The 17,177-nt window shown below is 35.5% G+C and overlaps 1 protein-coding gene across 1 annotated transcript; it reads left to right on the top strand.

The window, feature by feature from the left end:
* The first annotated feature begins 969 nt into the window (after positions 1–969).
* Positions 970–2,028, top strand: LOC105055066 (chaperone protein dnaJ 11, chloroplastic). Its single transcript, XM_010936772.4, has one exon. It carries the CDS (start codon positions 1,239–1,241, stop codon positions 1,725–1,727), a length of 489 nt encoding a protein of 162 aa, XP_010935074.1. The 5' UTR covers positions 970–1,238; the 3' UTR covers positions 1,728–2,028.
* Positions 2,029–17,177: the final 15,149 nt, after the last annotated feature.

The raw sequence follows: 17,177 nt of genomic DNA, 5'->3' as shown, positions 1-17,177 counted from the left end.
ACTAATGCTAACTCGATAGATCGTACTAAGCAATCTTCATATCCGTTGTATATCCGTAATCTGATATATCCGTAATCTTTCATAGCTCGATCGAGGCCGAAGATTTGACAGTCGAGGTCGAGGTATAAATCCACAACACAATCCAATCTGTCATACTGTTCGCTTTTCAATAAATATGCCGACCAGTGCCTATTTTTTAGAAAAATAAAATATATGGAAGATGATCTCTCATAAATCTGGATACCATTGTTATTATATTAGATTCTATTGTTTCTATTGGCAACTTGACAATAGATCATTGAACATATGAATTTAACAATAATTTAGCAGATGACGTCCAGCTTTTTCCATAAACGAAAATCATTTAAGGTTCCAAACTAAAATTCGACGAAGTAAATAATTTTAGATATAAGCAAAAGATCCAATATAAACCAGACATGTAACATGGGCTTTGTAAGATAAAGAATGCAGCAAATCAAAATTATGCTTTTCTATTTTACTCTTCAAATCATCTAACAATATTCTTATTTTTCTTCTCTGATTCTTCCGTATTAATGTCGGAGTTTTTTATTTTTTTCTTTCGGATCAACCTCTTACCGGTACAGCTACTGAAAACAACTGTGCCGACCAGAAGAGCTAGCGAACCGTCAAAGAGTGAGAAAACATGATGCATCCATCCGTCCAATTCCACCTCCATTTATTGTCACAATTCATGAATGAATAAATGGACGCAATAATCAACACACGCGAATGGATAGACTGGCCATCCAAATCCAACCGCATCTGCCCATTGAATTATTGGCATTGTAATTTGAAACAGCACGCTCCACCTCTCCGACTTCCCCAACTCTGGCCATCGCAATCCCCGCCCTCTCCATGCACGGAAAGCAACAGGGCCCCACTACTCTAATCGGAATGCATATCGACATTGCCACCCTATCATGTTTACACCCGCCCCGTCCCGTGTTCCGTGTCCTCCTGGAATCTTGGTACCCGCCGGTCAAGATGTCGCTTATCGTAGACGACGCCGCGGACCAGAACGGCCTATCCAGCCCTTCGCTGACTCAGCCGCGTCTTGGATAGATTATCGATAAGCTCTCCCATCTCCCCTTTTTTAATTTTAACGACCTGTAACAGTTGCCCCCTTTCCCTTTTCTTATCCCTTACATAACCTATCCCGATTCCGAGTTCCGACCACTTGATACCTTATTCCCTCCTCCAATTCCGCTTAAGATCTGATGATTACCCCGGCCGCTCTCGCTTGTTCTCAATTCGTCGGCGCTCGGATCCCGAGTCCCTCCTTCTCGCCGATTTCTAAGCTACGTTGTTCCCCACGCTGCGCGGCGGCGACGGCAACGGCGCCGGTGCCGGAGGCGACGCTCTACGACGTGCTCGGGCTCACGGCAGGGGCCACAAGCGGGGAGATCAAGGCGGCGTACCGGCGTCTGGCGCGGGGGTGCCACCCGGACGTGGTGGCGGCCGAACGGAAGGGCGCATCGGCCGACGAGTTCATGCGGATCCACGCCGCCTACTCGGCCCTCTCCGATCCCGAGAAGCGCGCCGATTACGATCGGCGATTGATGGCGCCGAAGCCGGCGACCTTCGGCCGGCAGCGATGGCCACCGCGCGGCCCTCGGCCGTTCTCTTCGTCCGCGTCGACCACCTCGGCGGCGACATCGTTCTCCGGCTTCGGTCGCCGGACGTGGGAGACGGACCAGTGCTGGTAGGTGAAGACCGGCCGGGTGAGGTCCGGACCGCGTTCGGCCGGCCGGAAAGTCTTGTTTACGTGAACCAAAAATCTATAGAGGATTTTGGGACTACCAGAGCCGTCGGATGAGATCTCCTGTTTGCATGATGTTGGTGGATGAGGGCAGATATATTTTTAGCAGCCTCGGCCATCCTTGCACTGATTTCATCATTTCTATTTTTTTTTTTTTTTGCTTTTAATATGTAAATATTCAGGTGTTTTAATTCTGATGTTTCTTGATACGGCTTATTATGATGTCTAAGATCGCTTTTTTAGTGTAATTTTGGTTGGCATGAAGAAATTGGATGGCTAACTATGCTGATATGCGAAGCAAACTCTTGCAAACTTTTTATTTACTATTATTGTGTGATTACATGATCATATAAAAAGAAATAGGGATCACCCACGGACAGTCTGAATCCAAAGTTAAAAATAAAAAAGAAAATAAAAATAATGGAGAAGTAATTTTTTTTGAGGGAAATAATAGAGAAGTAATTGTTTCAACTAGTTTGAAATGAAACATGGATTTATCTTGCTCCTTACATGCATCAAATAAGCTTAATGATAGTAAATTAAACTAGCAAATTTATTTTTTTATTAAAATTAAATATATATGCATGGGAGGTCAAAAGATCTGATTATTGAAAAAGGTGCTACCATGATAGTCAGCCTAAATCGATAAGGATTGATCCTGTGGAATAATATGATCTCATTTGAAAATGCGAGCCCGAAGGCATTGTTTGAATTTTTTTTTATCTTCTACGGGTACCAAAATATTTATAGCAATACAAAACTAAACACACTCAATGCACAAACTTCCATAGATCAAGGATCCTAATAGAAACACAAATGCCATATTTAGCATGGGATCAGTTGATATGGTCTCGTGGTAGAGTATTCTATAGTCTTTATAATCTGTACATTAGCTAGTTTCAATTCTATTCATAACAATTTAAGATCTCATTTTAAAAAAATTATTGAAATATGTCTTTTAATTTTTTTGATATCCAAAATCTTTCAGCACAAAACTAACATAGCTCACACAAATAATCTAGACTATTTCATTTACAGCTACTCAATCCATATATTGATTGATTTGTAAATATGCATGACATAGAAGTACTCAAAAGAACCCGTGATGCCTTGAACTGCTTCTTGTTGATAACTCTTGTCCATTGCATTATGGTAATGAAATCTCCATCCAACCACATCCTTTGTGACTTCAATTTTCTATCAGCTGCTATTAGTCCCTATTAGATTACATGCAATTCAGCTATAGTAGCTAAAATTATCATGAAACGCCTATCATATATAGCATGCCCCATATTATTTCTTATAATAAGGCTAATGTTGCATTACTATGGAAAGATCCATCAAATTTGACCTGAGCGACATCATGGGTATGGAGTACCTAATAGACTAAGGAGAAACATTTGTCAATTTTGGACATCTTGGCCATTGTCAGATCTACTATGTCTTGATCTATATCAAAATTTGTAGATAATTTAGTAATCAATTATTGCCAAACTAATATCTCAACCTATACCCTCTGTAAAAATATTCAAAAATAAGAGTGTGTCAAACTTGCATGCAACCATAGTTTGCATAAATTGAAATGTGAAGGAAAAGGTGCACATAAATAGCATATGAATGCCATAGTAAATGAATGATTGACACCAAACTTTTTCACATATATATTACTTTCCCAAGCATGATCACCTATCTGCATTTGGCTGTTTTGTGGCAGATTCTTTTTTGGTGCTGGTAGTCTTTATTTGATGCCCATGGACCAAAGTGCTGCTACAAGTGTAATCCATTTATCACCCTATAGAGTTTTTTTTTTTTTTTTTGACTTTAGTAAAATTGCAAAATAATTCTTTGTTTAGTATGTAAAGAAATATGAATTTTAGTGTTTAACATCATGATAAAGTCATTCCTCTTATCAATGCTCTTTGTCAAGTGTGGATATACAAATGACATGGTGATTTAGATTGGAACTTGCCGGTTGATCTTGATATTTTAAAATATCTCTTTTTATTAGTACTTAAAGCTGAAATCCATAAATCAAAAAATACCATTTACTAGTCATGATTCATGTTAATGACTAATGTATCAATTGAAAACAAATGATCTTGTGCATTCACTCATGCCCTTGTAATATCCTTATGAGAGGTATCATTTCTCCTTTTGGTAGGAGAGAGACTAGGATGATTTACCGTAAATACATGCATCTCGGTGAGCATGAACAGGTTTGGGGAAAAGCTGGTCATCCAACTATTATAGGATCCTCGAAGGAGATTTGATAGATTTCATTAGTTGGAGCTGAAGGTATATCATAAGGGAATAAAAGAACTATTAGTTGAAAGCTAGGGTTTCTTTTAGCCCCAAAAATATAAAATAATATTAATCTTTTTATTAGAAAAGATAACATAGAATGTAATATAATAATTTTAGTAATATCTTAATGCATCAAATGGATGCAAAAATGAACAGCTTTAATCTAGTTGTGTGACGAGGATACGTGAGTCAAACTTTCATATAACTAGTTTTGCGTCCGCACATTACATGCAGGTTTTACATCATATAATTTATTATTTATTAAAATTAATCATTATTTTGATAATAAATAAATAAAAATAATTTTAAAATAAATATCGATAAACATTATATATCATCAATAATAAAAAAAATTTTTCTAAAAAATATCCAGTCATTGTCAACAATAAATTCATGAAATTCGAAGTGGCAAAGCTATAGCAAAATAACGTCCACCTAAATTCTTGGTGTCAATACACATTCTCAGCTACACTTTAATTACAAATATAAATAATATAATTTAATTTACATAAATGGGCTTTAATTCAATTTTTTAATCACCTTTCTTTAATCACATAATGCTTTTCATTCGTTCTTTTTCAATAAATACTTTTAAGATGCCTTTAATGCTTGAAGAATAAAATATTTTTTATACATATTTTTTCTATTTTTACATGATATATTCAAGATTTATTTTGATCCATATGGCATTCGTAGGTGAGAATTTTCTACTTACATGGATAGCTTAAATTGCTAATATACTTTCTCTTAATTTTTACTTTATATATATTTTGATATATTTATATATTAATTTATATAAAATATTTTAGATTTGATATCTTTATATATTTATATATTAATTTATATAAAATATTTTTTTGAAACAGCCCAAAGTCAACGTAGGGATAAAAGTGGAGCAAGCCAGCCGTCACCCGTTGTGAAGAGATTTAAGGAATAGAAAACGAACGAAAGGGAGGGTGTCTGGAGTGGGAACATAACCGGGAGGAAGAAACTTCCGCCGTTTGTGTGGTGATCGCTGGCTGGGCCGAGAAGATGCTCCCCACGTTGCTTTCAGTGTATCTGGACGCAATTCTTCCCATTGGGACGCAGATGAACACAGTAATTGGACGGTGAACTACAATGCAGCTGGGAGCCTAGGACAGCTCGTTTTGTTATTTACTTAATTATTTATTGTCTATGAACTACTGGGCTCAACTTTGGTATTAAAAAAAATATTTAGCATCATTGGACTAGATTTTTAACTATATATATAAAAAAATGTCATCCGTGACCAATGCCCTCCATGATCAACTCTGCCGGTTCTAAAGAAAGCGATGATGCCAGAGGGCCCTGCTATGTATATATGAACTTTTTTTTTTTTTTTTAACCATACACATGGGAAAATTATAACTTGTCAAATTTATTATTAAATACCAGGAATTAATTAATTAAAAAGATATCAACGCAGTAGTGAGTTTGATGAATCTTTTGGGTGCAGTGTGCGCCGGCAAACGTTTTCTTTTGGCTTTTTCATGCACCAGCTTTTGTTGAGAACGATCAACCATGCACAGATCTTGGTCAGCTTCATATTTTGCTGTACTTTTGATACCAGCGGGATTGGTCATTGCAGTAGAGGATGCAAGTGACGTTTCGTTACGCCCACACGGTATCGGCAATGATATTAGTCTGTACTTTGTATCATATTTTATAATTCTCATATCGTATTCATGACGGTGGGTATTTTATATTGTTACGTACATCATCTTCCGAGTTGGAAATGGGGAAGGGTTTCTGTACCTAAGCTTCTGGAACGCGTGCCCATCAAGAAGCCTCCATCAATGGCTTTTTTTTTTTTTTTTTTTTTTAATTTTATTTTTATAATATTTTTTAAATAAAAAATTTTTAAAATATTTTTATTTAAAAATTATTTTTAAAATTACCGTATTTGGACCATGTCAGCAGAAATCATGAATTTAACCTATGAATTGAAAGCCCATGTGGACAATTCATGGGTTGAGCTCACGAATAGTCCGGCACGTTAGCAAAGAATGAGATCGTGGGTTTGTTAAAATATATTTTTTTTAAATTATCGACGAATTCGCTAGTTGAACCTACGAATTTCACTTTATTTTTCAATTTTAAACTGAATTCGTGGGTTGAACCCATGAAATTGGTGTAAATTTTTTTTTAAAAAATTTCAATAGAATTCATGGGTTGAACCCACGAATTTTGCATGACCATTTTTTTTTTGAAAATTTGAAGCGGTTCAACCCACGAATTCAATTTTACCATTTTTTTTGAAATTTGAAGAGAATTTGTGGGTTCAACCCACGAATTCATTCAAAATACGCTCTGAGTCTGTTACTCCAAATTTGTGAGTTGAACCCACAAATTCTTGAAAATTAGCCCAAAATCGTGAGTTCAACCCATAAATTTATTGTCTTTAAACCTATACCCCATCCTCTCTTCAAGTGTATAGTCCTCATCCTTCATACTCGTTCACATCCCACCCTTCCTTCAAGTGCACACTCTTCATCCTTCTTACTCGTTACTCGTCATTTTTTAAAATCGATCATAGCTTCTAAAAAAAGTGGAGTTTTATCGAAAAAAAAAAAAGCTCGAGTAGAGAAAGGGAAGCAACTATCTCGTAGATATGAAGAGTCATTGTTTCTAGATAACGAGTGTAGTAAAAAATTTTAATCAAATTTTTCTGAAAGAAAAGTTGTAGGAGGTAGGATAATCGATTTAAATAGTTTTAGTAATTTTCGTATCAAATTTTTATTTGAAAGGATGGGTTGGCTATCTATGATTATGCATAATAAACCAACGTATCCTACTCTGGTTCACTATTTTTATAGTAATTTTAGTTTTAATAGTAAATCTTATTCTATTTCATCATATGTTAAAGGACAAGTAATCGAATTTGACCATAAAATGTTAGGTCAAATTTTAGATATTCCATCGGCTAGTGATAGAGTTTTCAATAGTAGTACTGTTTGAAATCATCCAGTATTAGACTATGCTTCCTGTGTTAGAACTATTTTTGATGATAATATAATTGCGACTGCTAAACCTGATGCAAATCTATTACCACTTTAGACTAGGTTAATCCATCATATTTTCACGTTTAATTTTTTGTCCAGAGGAGGTCATAGAGAACACGTATCATATTTAGATGTTTATCTCCTCAGGATGATTCTTTCAGGTGATAGGGTTAATTTGCCCTATTTAATGATGTTCTATATAAATGAATATTTTCGAAGTTCAAAAATTATCTTGCCATATGGAGCTCTTCTGACTATTATATTCGAAGCATTTGATGTCCACATCAAGGCCGATGATGAAGTTGTCAAAGTTAAACATAGTGATATTTATAATCATGCATCTCTGAGGTGTATGGGGGTACATTTCACGATGGTGTTTGGATGCGTATGTCTACAGTAGATGAAGAAGAACATGGCAGTGATGGAGGTGGTCAGCCTACCGACAGAGAGCAGCCCACACATGCTACATGGTCTGATCAGCAGTCATCTAATCAGCATGCGTTATCTGCTCGCATAGATGCATTGGAGATATCTGTTAGCGAGCGGTTTGCACATATGGATTCTCGACTGAATGAGAGATTCGCACAGATGGGTGCCCGATTGAATGAAGGTTTTGGCTGATTTGATTAGTTCGTACAATATTTTTATCGTCAATTTCCTCCACCATAAGAAGATCCTACTCTGGATGATTAAGCTTTAGCAATTAGAGCAGTACGTGTGACTTCACTCGAAGATCTGCCATCTTCGTCATTTATGTTTAGAGAAATGTACTTTACTTCGATGTATGCATATGTACCTTTTTTTTGTTGCTGTAATTTTAGATGTGTTGTAACCTGGCTAAAATTATATACAATTTAAGATATGATTTTGGCAGCAAAGTGGTTGATCGGTTAGTTAGTGTACAATGAGTAATTATTAAAAAATTAAAATTATCGATGTTGCAATCCGAGCTCACTGGTCGAGTTCGAAACCACAGTCGATCAATGATGTGGCAGGCTAGTCATGTCAAACGATCAACCACCAGAGAATTTCGATCAACCCTAAACCCTAAACCCTAAACCCTAAATTCTAAACCCTAAATCCTAAACCCTAAACTTAAAACCCTAAACCCTAAATCTGAAACGCTAAACCCTAGACTAGTCGTTCAATAATTTTAAAAAGTTATTTTAAAATTTATAATCTTCAAAAAATCAAAAAAATTTCAGCACCGGTCGACCTCCTGATAAATCCGATCGATTGGTCCAGATCGAGATGGCCAGTTGACTTCGAGTCTCAAACCGATTGATCACGTGGGATGTAAAGTTTGCTGGACCGATCGATCGCCTGATAAATCCAATTGATCGGTACAGACCGAGATGGTCGGTTGACTTCTAGTCCAAAGCCGGTCGACCGTGTGGTCACAAAAGTGGCCTGGCCGATCGACTGCCTGATAATTTTGATCGATCGATCCAAATCGAGCCGATCGATAGACTCCAGATTCGTCGGATCGATCGATTGCGTGGCACGCAACCCGTGCCGGATCGATTGACTGCATGAGAAATCTGATTGATCGGTCCGGCACAGGTTTGGACCATGCGGTCGATCGATCCGACGAATCTGGAGTCGATCGGTTGGCTCAATTTGGATCGATCGATCAAAATTATCAGGCGGTCGATCGATCCATTAAATTTTGTGATTTTTAAAATTCTCGATCGATCGATTTAGGCTTTCAGGTTTAGGGTTTTGGATGTAGGGTTTAAGATTTAGGATTTCGAAATCCAGAGTCGATCGATCGGCTCGATTTGGATCGATCGATCGAAATTATCAGGCAGTCGATCGGTCTGTTAAATTTTATGATTTTTAAAATTCTCGGTCGATCAGTTTAGGCTTTCGGGTTTAGGGTTTTGGATGTAGGGTTTAAGATTTAGGATTTCGGATGTAGGATTTAAGATTTAGGATTTAGGATTTAAGATTTAGAATCGATCGAAATTCTCAGATGGTTGATCGGTTCGGCACAACTTGCATCTAGTAAACAGGTCGACTGTTTCGCCACGACTTGCATGCCACATCCTCGATCGACTTGTGGGCTCGAATTGTAGTGCTCAACCTGTGGATTCGGATTGCAACTCTGTATGATATAATAGCACTTGCATAATATAATGCACCCGTTGATGTTTTAAACCTATAAAAAAAATTCATTACTTTCACATCCATATATTTTACAAATATGAAAAAAGTACAATATATACATCATGTTCCATAAGGTGGTCTTCACTTCTTTCTTGCAGGTTGCACTCGATGGCCCATGGGTGGAGCCTCACTCGGACACTCGGTATGATGCTCGTCCAAACTCTGAATCAGACCCTCAGTATGATGCTCGCCTACATCGTGCGACTCTGTATGATACTCTATCGGACCTTCACTAGATCCCTCATACTGGATCGCTGCATACTCAAAATGTGCCGCAGTTTTCTTGGTAGACTAAAACTGGGTCATATCGTCATGCATAAACACGGACGAGAGCATATATGAACTGAAGGCTGGAAGATCCGAAATCGAAAACGATGACGTACAATATCGTTTAGTACCTCCTCTATAAAATGTAGGTGCTCCTGATGATGATGGATACATGAAAGGTGAAGGAGTGGACTCTGTACTGCCATGACCATGATCATGGATATCGATGGAGATACAAACGTACTGTCGGATAGCGTGGAGACCTGAAGCACAAATATCTTAAATGAGCTGTCCGGATGTGGCTAATGAGTCTAGACGAGCCAAATGATGAATCCTCGCCAAACTGTCCCTCTGATACAAATAACATGCTCAGCATAGGGAAAATATAAATATGTTAGTCATACAAAATTACAGATAATATATAAAATCTTACCAAATAGTCAATCATCGCTCCCCCACGATAAATAAATCGATGCATGATGCGACGATACCACTCCATGTAATCATCATAATAATCCATCATATCGTTGGTCGGTGGACCGTCTACAATATAATCCTACCGACTCTCCCAAAGTGCAACCCAGTGCTGATGAATTCATCTCCAGTCATGATCTGTGAGTCCTCGAAGGTCGATATGATGAAGTCTGAAATCTGTATCACAAACTTTCAGAATAGTGTGACGTAGTCTGAACTGGCGCATCACTCTATTTGAATAGTGCCACTCAACGATAAAAAAGTATATGAGTGTCACTTGGCACCGCCATATATCCTATCCACTAAAACAGTAATCTGGTAGCGTGGCTAGAATCTTCAGAGTATATGGCTGCCACATGATCTTTTCATCCACAAAATTAAGTGTAAGTAGTATAACGTAGTCATTCTAAAAAATTATCTAAGTAGTGTAAATCATTTATGTTTATACCTAATCAAATCCGAGACGATCAAGATGAAGCCGATAAGTCAATAAAACATGAGTGGAAACCTCTGTGACTTCAAAAGCATCTCTCCACCTACATAATAAAATTATAATGATACATATAAATGTATTAAAAAACTTGAAGTTTAGAGATTATAATATCACATACAATTACATACCTCATGGCTAGAGGACCAGGTGGTAATGCATCTCCACCTGCCAAATCCATAATAGGATCTATAGGAGGCTGAAGTAATCGACGAGAAGCTATGGATGGAAATCTATCCCAGGCCCATACCTGAAGTAAAATCAAAGGTCCAGCAATATCATGTGCATCTATCCTACTTGCCCTACAAAGCTCCCTAGACAACCATGCTAAACCTGCACTACCCCAGCTGTAGTGTCCTGCTGCCTCAAAATCGACAAATAATGGCAAAAATATAATATGCATCATGTTATTTGATTTATCTGCATACAAACATCCCCCAATCAACTGCAAAATATATGCTCTAGCATAATGCTATATGGCTAGAATATCTGCATCCAGTGGTAGCTCAGAAAACTGCTGTCCCAACCAGGCAAGATTCAACCGACAACCTTTAAGTTTATCATCGGGCAGGACAACACCTAACAAATCAAAACATACCTGACACTAATCCTGATGTGTGCTACCTATCACTGGAAGACCGTCAACTGGTAAACCCAATTGAATATTGACATCCTCCAGTGTGATAGTGCACTCACCGAGTGGCAGATGAAATGTATGTATCTCTGGATGCCACCGCTCTACGAATGTGGTAATCAAATGCCAATCTAGCGAGAAAAAGCCCATCCAGCTAAGCCCGTAAAAACCCACCTGCTGTAACAGTGGAACTATCTGTATATCCATTGGGGTCGATCGAGTAAAGGCTAGCTCTCGCCGTCGACATCGAAGAAACGAATGCTCCTGCAAAAGTGAAAAAAAAGTTAATTCAAATCTTTAAATTTTAAAATATATTTAATATAAATACATACCTGTCCATCCCAAATGGTAGAAGATCGATGAGACGTCTGTGCATATAAGACCGTCTGATCTACCGACCCTGACTCCATGTGCACGAGGCTATAGAACACATTTGTAAAAAAAAAATTATTACTAAATCAAACACACATATTCGATACAAGTCGGAACAAAATTACCACCACATTACAGTAGATAATAACATAGGATTTTTTTTTGATAATAATACAACTTTGAATACAAAAGATCATTGTCTATTTGTCGGTGCTATGTCCAACTTCGTCACAATTTTGGCATCTACTTCTGTTCTCGATTTCCATCTAATCCATTTCATTCCTTAGTCTAGAAGATCGTGGTCTTCCCTTTTATCACAATCGTTCTTTTTGTGGTATAATGGTGATATCAGTTGTTTGTTACGCCCAATAATCTGCATGCGGAATGGATTGAAATTTATAGCTATAACTACGATGATATTCCTCTAGTGTGTAACACCGATCAACATATCGTCAAAAATCAATTGACACATGTGCATAGACAGCCATCATATGAGAATATGATAAATGATAACACTGTCATTTCTGACACGTACATGTACGCTCATATAATCATACTATTTGCAAACATAGTAGTTCAATAGATCAAACATATAATTTTTATTCATAGTAAGTAACAACTTAAATATATAGATTCTATGGCAATCTATCATCACCTGAGTATTGTTGCCTTTATTGTTATACAGCCCACAGAATGCTGTTTGAATTTGAAATACTCCACTTGCTCTGTCGAACTTTGTGTCATTATGAGATGTTGCTTTAGATTGATTGGCAATCACACAAGTTATAGCAAATGGAACAAATCTTTTACCTCTACCTAATGCTTCATCTGCCTGTGCACGTTGACATTCAAAATATGATATCAGTCGAAAAAACGTCAGTTGGACCAATAAAGTTACCAGTAGGAAACGTCCATTTTTCAATATATCATTAAAATATTCAGATAAATTAGTTGTCATCGTTCCAAATCTTCGACCACCATCATGTGTACGAGACCATTTTTCTACTGAAATTTCATTCAACCATTGAATAGCTTCCGAATTTACCTTTTCAATCTTCGCCAAAAATTTATTAAACTTTCTAAGTTGTGTTGCATTTCGGTTATTTTCACTAAATCTCTGAGTCTGGAGTCTCAGAATCGAGTATTAAAATTACTCGCTATGTGACGCAAACAATAAATGTGATGTGCATCTGGAGGGTGCCAACCAAGATGCTCATTCTGTAAAACCGACAATATACCTGAATGCCGATCTGAAATAAGATATATACCACGATATGATCCAATACAACATCTAAGACAAGCCTAGAACCAGCCCCATGTATCAGTGGACTCCTTGTCCACTATAGCAAAGGCAAGTAAAAAAATTTGATTGTTTCCATCAACAACTGTTGCAATCATCAGCTTCTCCCGATATTTTTCGTACATAAATGTAGCATCGATACTGATAACCGATCTATAGTGTTTGAAGCCTTCAATTGATGGTGCAAATGCCCAAAAAGCACGATCAAATGTAGCCAATGAAGGATAACTGGTAGAAATGCTGATGAACTTCACCCAAGAGTCGGGATCAAATTCCTATACAGCACGCAACCATTTTGACAATAGGTCATAAGATTTATCCCAATCTCCATATATCAATGCCATTGCTTTTTGCTTTGCCTTCCATAATTTTCTATAACTGGCCGTATAGTTGAACTTATTTTTGATAATTGCACCGATACCGGCAATAGAAATTATGGGTATTTCTTTTACAATATCCCGAATTTTATTGGCAATAAAATTTGAATCAAGACCAGAATGATTTTGAGAAAGCATAGTTGAAACACATGTATGTGGACCAATATACCTTGTGATTTCAAAGTAATCATATCGTTTAATAGCTCGGAGCATCCAATTATATCCTGACTCTCTATTTTAGTATTTTACTATCCAGAGCTTTGGCTTCGACTCGACAACTCTAAATTCATAATGCCTCTCAATATGATACTGTTTTACTGCAGTTTGTAGTTCTGTTTTATCTGCAAAATGAAGTTCTTTTAACAACTCGATACTTTTTTCCCAGCTGGTGCACCATGCTTCCAAATCAAAAGACAATGATACATTAGCTGCCATCCAATCAATTGATCTAAATGTTGCAGACGGAGCTTCGAATACCCTTGAACTTGGATGCTCTTCCACAGGTCCGCAATTTATAGGAGCAGAAGTACCACCTTCCTCAAGATGAAAGTCCATCTCATCTCCACTCTGTATGTCATCTTCCTCAAATAGCTGATTATCTATGTACATCTTATCGATGACAAGTGTATAAACTGATGATTCTCTAATAGTAACGCCAACCGCATCAGGATCAACTAGAGAAAATTGATCCTCTGCATGTTTGAAACTTTGAGTCTCTGATACATGCTCAGTGCCCTGAGCTGTTCGAGATAGACCGATCTGTTGAATGTCCTGAGTTGTTCTTATATCTGTATTGGTTACTTCATAATCATTCTGTTTAGTTTCAATAGGTTGCACTTCTAGATACAACTTTGCACCCAATAAACATGGATGAGAATTAACCGTTGAAAAAATTACTTCAATATCCTTATCTTCAGTAATCGGAACAGGTTCATATTTTAATAATGTCGGCTGTACAACCTGTGGATATCTATATATTATCGTGAGTCTATTTTTGCTTTTGTCTATACGAAAGAGTCTACATAATTTATTCTCCAACTCCTCAAATCTAATTTCTGATTTAATTCTAACTACCCTTTCAGGATGACCAATATACTCAATCCCATTCGGTCCATAAATTGTAGAACCATTTATATAACATAAGACTGTAATATTTGCTTCCATCACTACAAACATAACAAATATAACAACTGTAGTATGCTCTATGTAAAACAAACCATATTGATCAAAATTAATAATTAAAATAAATTTTTTTATAAAAATTTAATTAAATTATATCGATATTTTTTTCACTTATAGAATTCTACATTCTTTTAAAATATTTTATTATCATATTTATTTTCTTCACTTACCAAATTTTACATAATTTTAAAATATTTATAATTAATATTTTTATTTTTTTACTAATGACCATTCAAATATTTATAACATTATAAAATTTTACATTCTTACAAAAATTTTATATTTATTTTCTAATTCTTCACTAACAATTTAGATAATTATAATATTTTAAAATTTTACATATTTAAATTAATTTATAATTATTAATTTTATTTTTTCCACTTATAACAACGTAAAAATTTATGATATTATAAAATTATTAAAATTATAAAATCTTACATATTTATAAAATTTTTTTATTCAGTAATAACATTTCATATAATTATTAAATTATAAAATTTTACACAACTTTAAATTATCTATAATTAATAATTTTATTTCATCACTTATATCAAATCAAAAAATACTATAAATTTAAACATACTTAACAAAATTTTATAATTATTAATTTAATTTTTTCAATTATACCAACTAAAAATATTATATATTTTAACTTAATTAATTTTTTAAATAAAATATTTAACACTTATTAATTTAATTTTTAAATTTATAAAATTTCAAAAAATAACAATAACATCTAACTTTACAAAATCTTAAAATTATAAAAATCATAACATTAACAATTATTTATAGAAATTTAATTAACTAAAAAAATATATATCGGGAAGGAGGAGGGTGGCGGCCCGAGGGGGAGGGGCTTGAAGTCGGTCGATCGTGTGGAGGCCGGGGTGGCCGGCGTGGAGGGCCGAGGTGGCTGCAAGGGAGGGGGGGCCGTCGAGGGGGTGGCGGAGAGGGGAGAACCGCGGGGAGCGGAGGAGAGCACCACGGTCGGAGGGGAGGGAAGCACGGCGGGGGTCCACCGAGGAAGACTGTCGGAGGGGAGGAGAGCACGGTGGGGGTCCATCGGGGACTATCGGAGGACGGGGAAGCAGAAAAAAACAAAAAAAAATTGGGATTTGAGCCTGCCCATTGGAATCGTGACCTCCGATCATGATTTGAGAATAAAAAAAAAAGTCACGTAGGCCTACTGCATGTGTGCCGCATGTGGCTACCGGCTGAATTCGTGGATTGAACCCATGAATTGGCATGATTTTTTTAAAAAAATTGGTTTAAAAAAAATCGTGGGTTCGACCCATAATTTCAGAATTTCTGCCAGTTGGACCAATATTCATAGACTCAACCCACGAATTGGCCACGTGGGCCAGAAATTCATGGGTTGAACCTACGATTTCTACTGACGTTGGTCCAACTACCGTATTTTCGAAAATACTTTTCAAATGGGATACTTTTAGAATTTTTTATTTAAAAAGTATTATTTAAAAAAAAATCCCTCCATCAATATTAAGGTTGGATTGGATTTGCGAATCCCTAAAATAGCGACATCCTGTCGGTGCGCGTGGGAACGAGAAAGAGCGCCGTCCACACTTGGTATGAACAATTTTAAGTCCTGTGAATTACATGTCAGCTCATTCTTATAAAAATTAAAAAAATTATTAATTTAAAATTAATTTATTTATTAAATAGATTAAAAATTTAAATCTGAACTCAATCTATTTATCAAATAGATAATTCAATCCGATCTACTTAATATATTTATTAAATAAATTAAATTAAATTAAATAGATTAAATAGATTAAAAAGATTAAACAAACTAAATAGATCAGATTAAATAGGCCAAAAATATATTAAGTAAGTTTTAAATAAATATTAAATGGATTAAATAGATTAAATATATCGAATTAAATGGATGAGAAACAGGTTAAAGAGGTTTAAACAGATTAAACAAATTAAATAGATTATCTGATTCAACTTGATCTGAATATTAAACAGATTCAACAGGTCGGATACCTAAAATCTAAATCTGATCTAAATATTAAACGAATTAAATGAGTTGATCTGTTTATGATCCAAACTCATTTAGTCTAAACTAAAATCTATTTATGATGGATCAAATATGGATCAGATTGATAGATCGGACCATATTTTATCGATTCTAATTTCGTCATGAAAACCAACAGTGCAAATTTAGTTGTGGGACTCACGATTTCAGAATGTAATCTAATATATATATATATATATATATATATATATATATATATATATATATATATATATATAGTTAGATGAGGATCGGATATATCATATTTGAAGTCAGATTTGATCAGATTAAAACTCTATTATAGAGGTCCTACATCAATGATCCAACCCATGATTTACTACCTCACAACTACTTGCACATAAAAAATTATATAATTTAGAGCCAATAACCTATGTATCAAGTAGTCAAAAATTGGACAGTCTTAATAAAATTAAATCAAATATAATTTTTAATCACTTGATTTATAGACGAGCAATCTTTAAATCATATGATTTTTAGTATGCACATAGTTTTGAGATAGTAGATCATATTTAACGGTTTGGATTATCGATGTAGGACCTTCATTGTCAAATTTTAATCTGACTAGATCTGAGCCTAAATCCAATCGATCTTATCCAAATTGGTCCTTATATATATATAATAAGCTAGTCTCTTATTTAATATAATTTTTTATTAATATATGAAAGTAAAAATCATTATTAAGAAGCTTATTAACTTATTAAACTTATAAATGTAGTAATTAATGATATTATTAATAACCATTTGGT

This window comes from Elaeis guineensis, chromosome 12, assembly GCF_000442705.2.
Source record: "Elaeis guineensis isolate ETL-2024a chromosome 12, EG11, whole genome shotgun sequence".
NCBI lineage: Eukaryota > Viridiplantae > Streptophyta > Magnoliopsida > Arecales > Arecaceae > Elaeis > Elaeis guineensis.
Note: the sequence above shows the minus strand (reverse complement) of the source record. Positions and strands in the feature narration are given on the sequence as shown.

Bases quoted from the DNA above. Each gene is read 5' to 3' on its own strand.
- LOC105055066 (XM_010936772.4), top strand. From the start codon at position 1,239: ATGATTACCCCGGCCGCTCTCGCTTGTTCTCAATTCGTCGGCGCTCGG.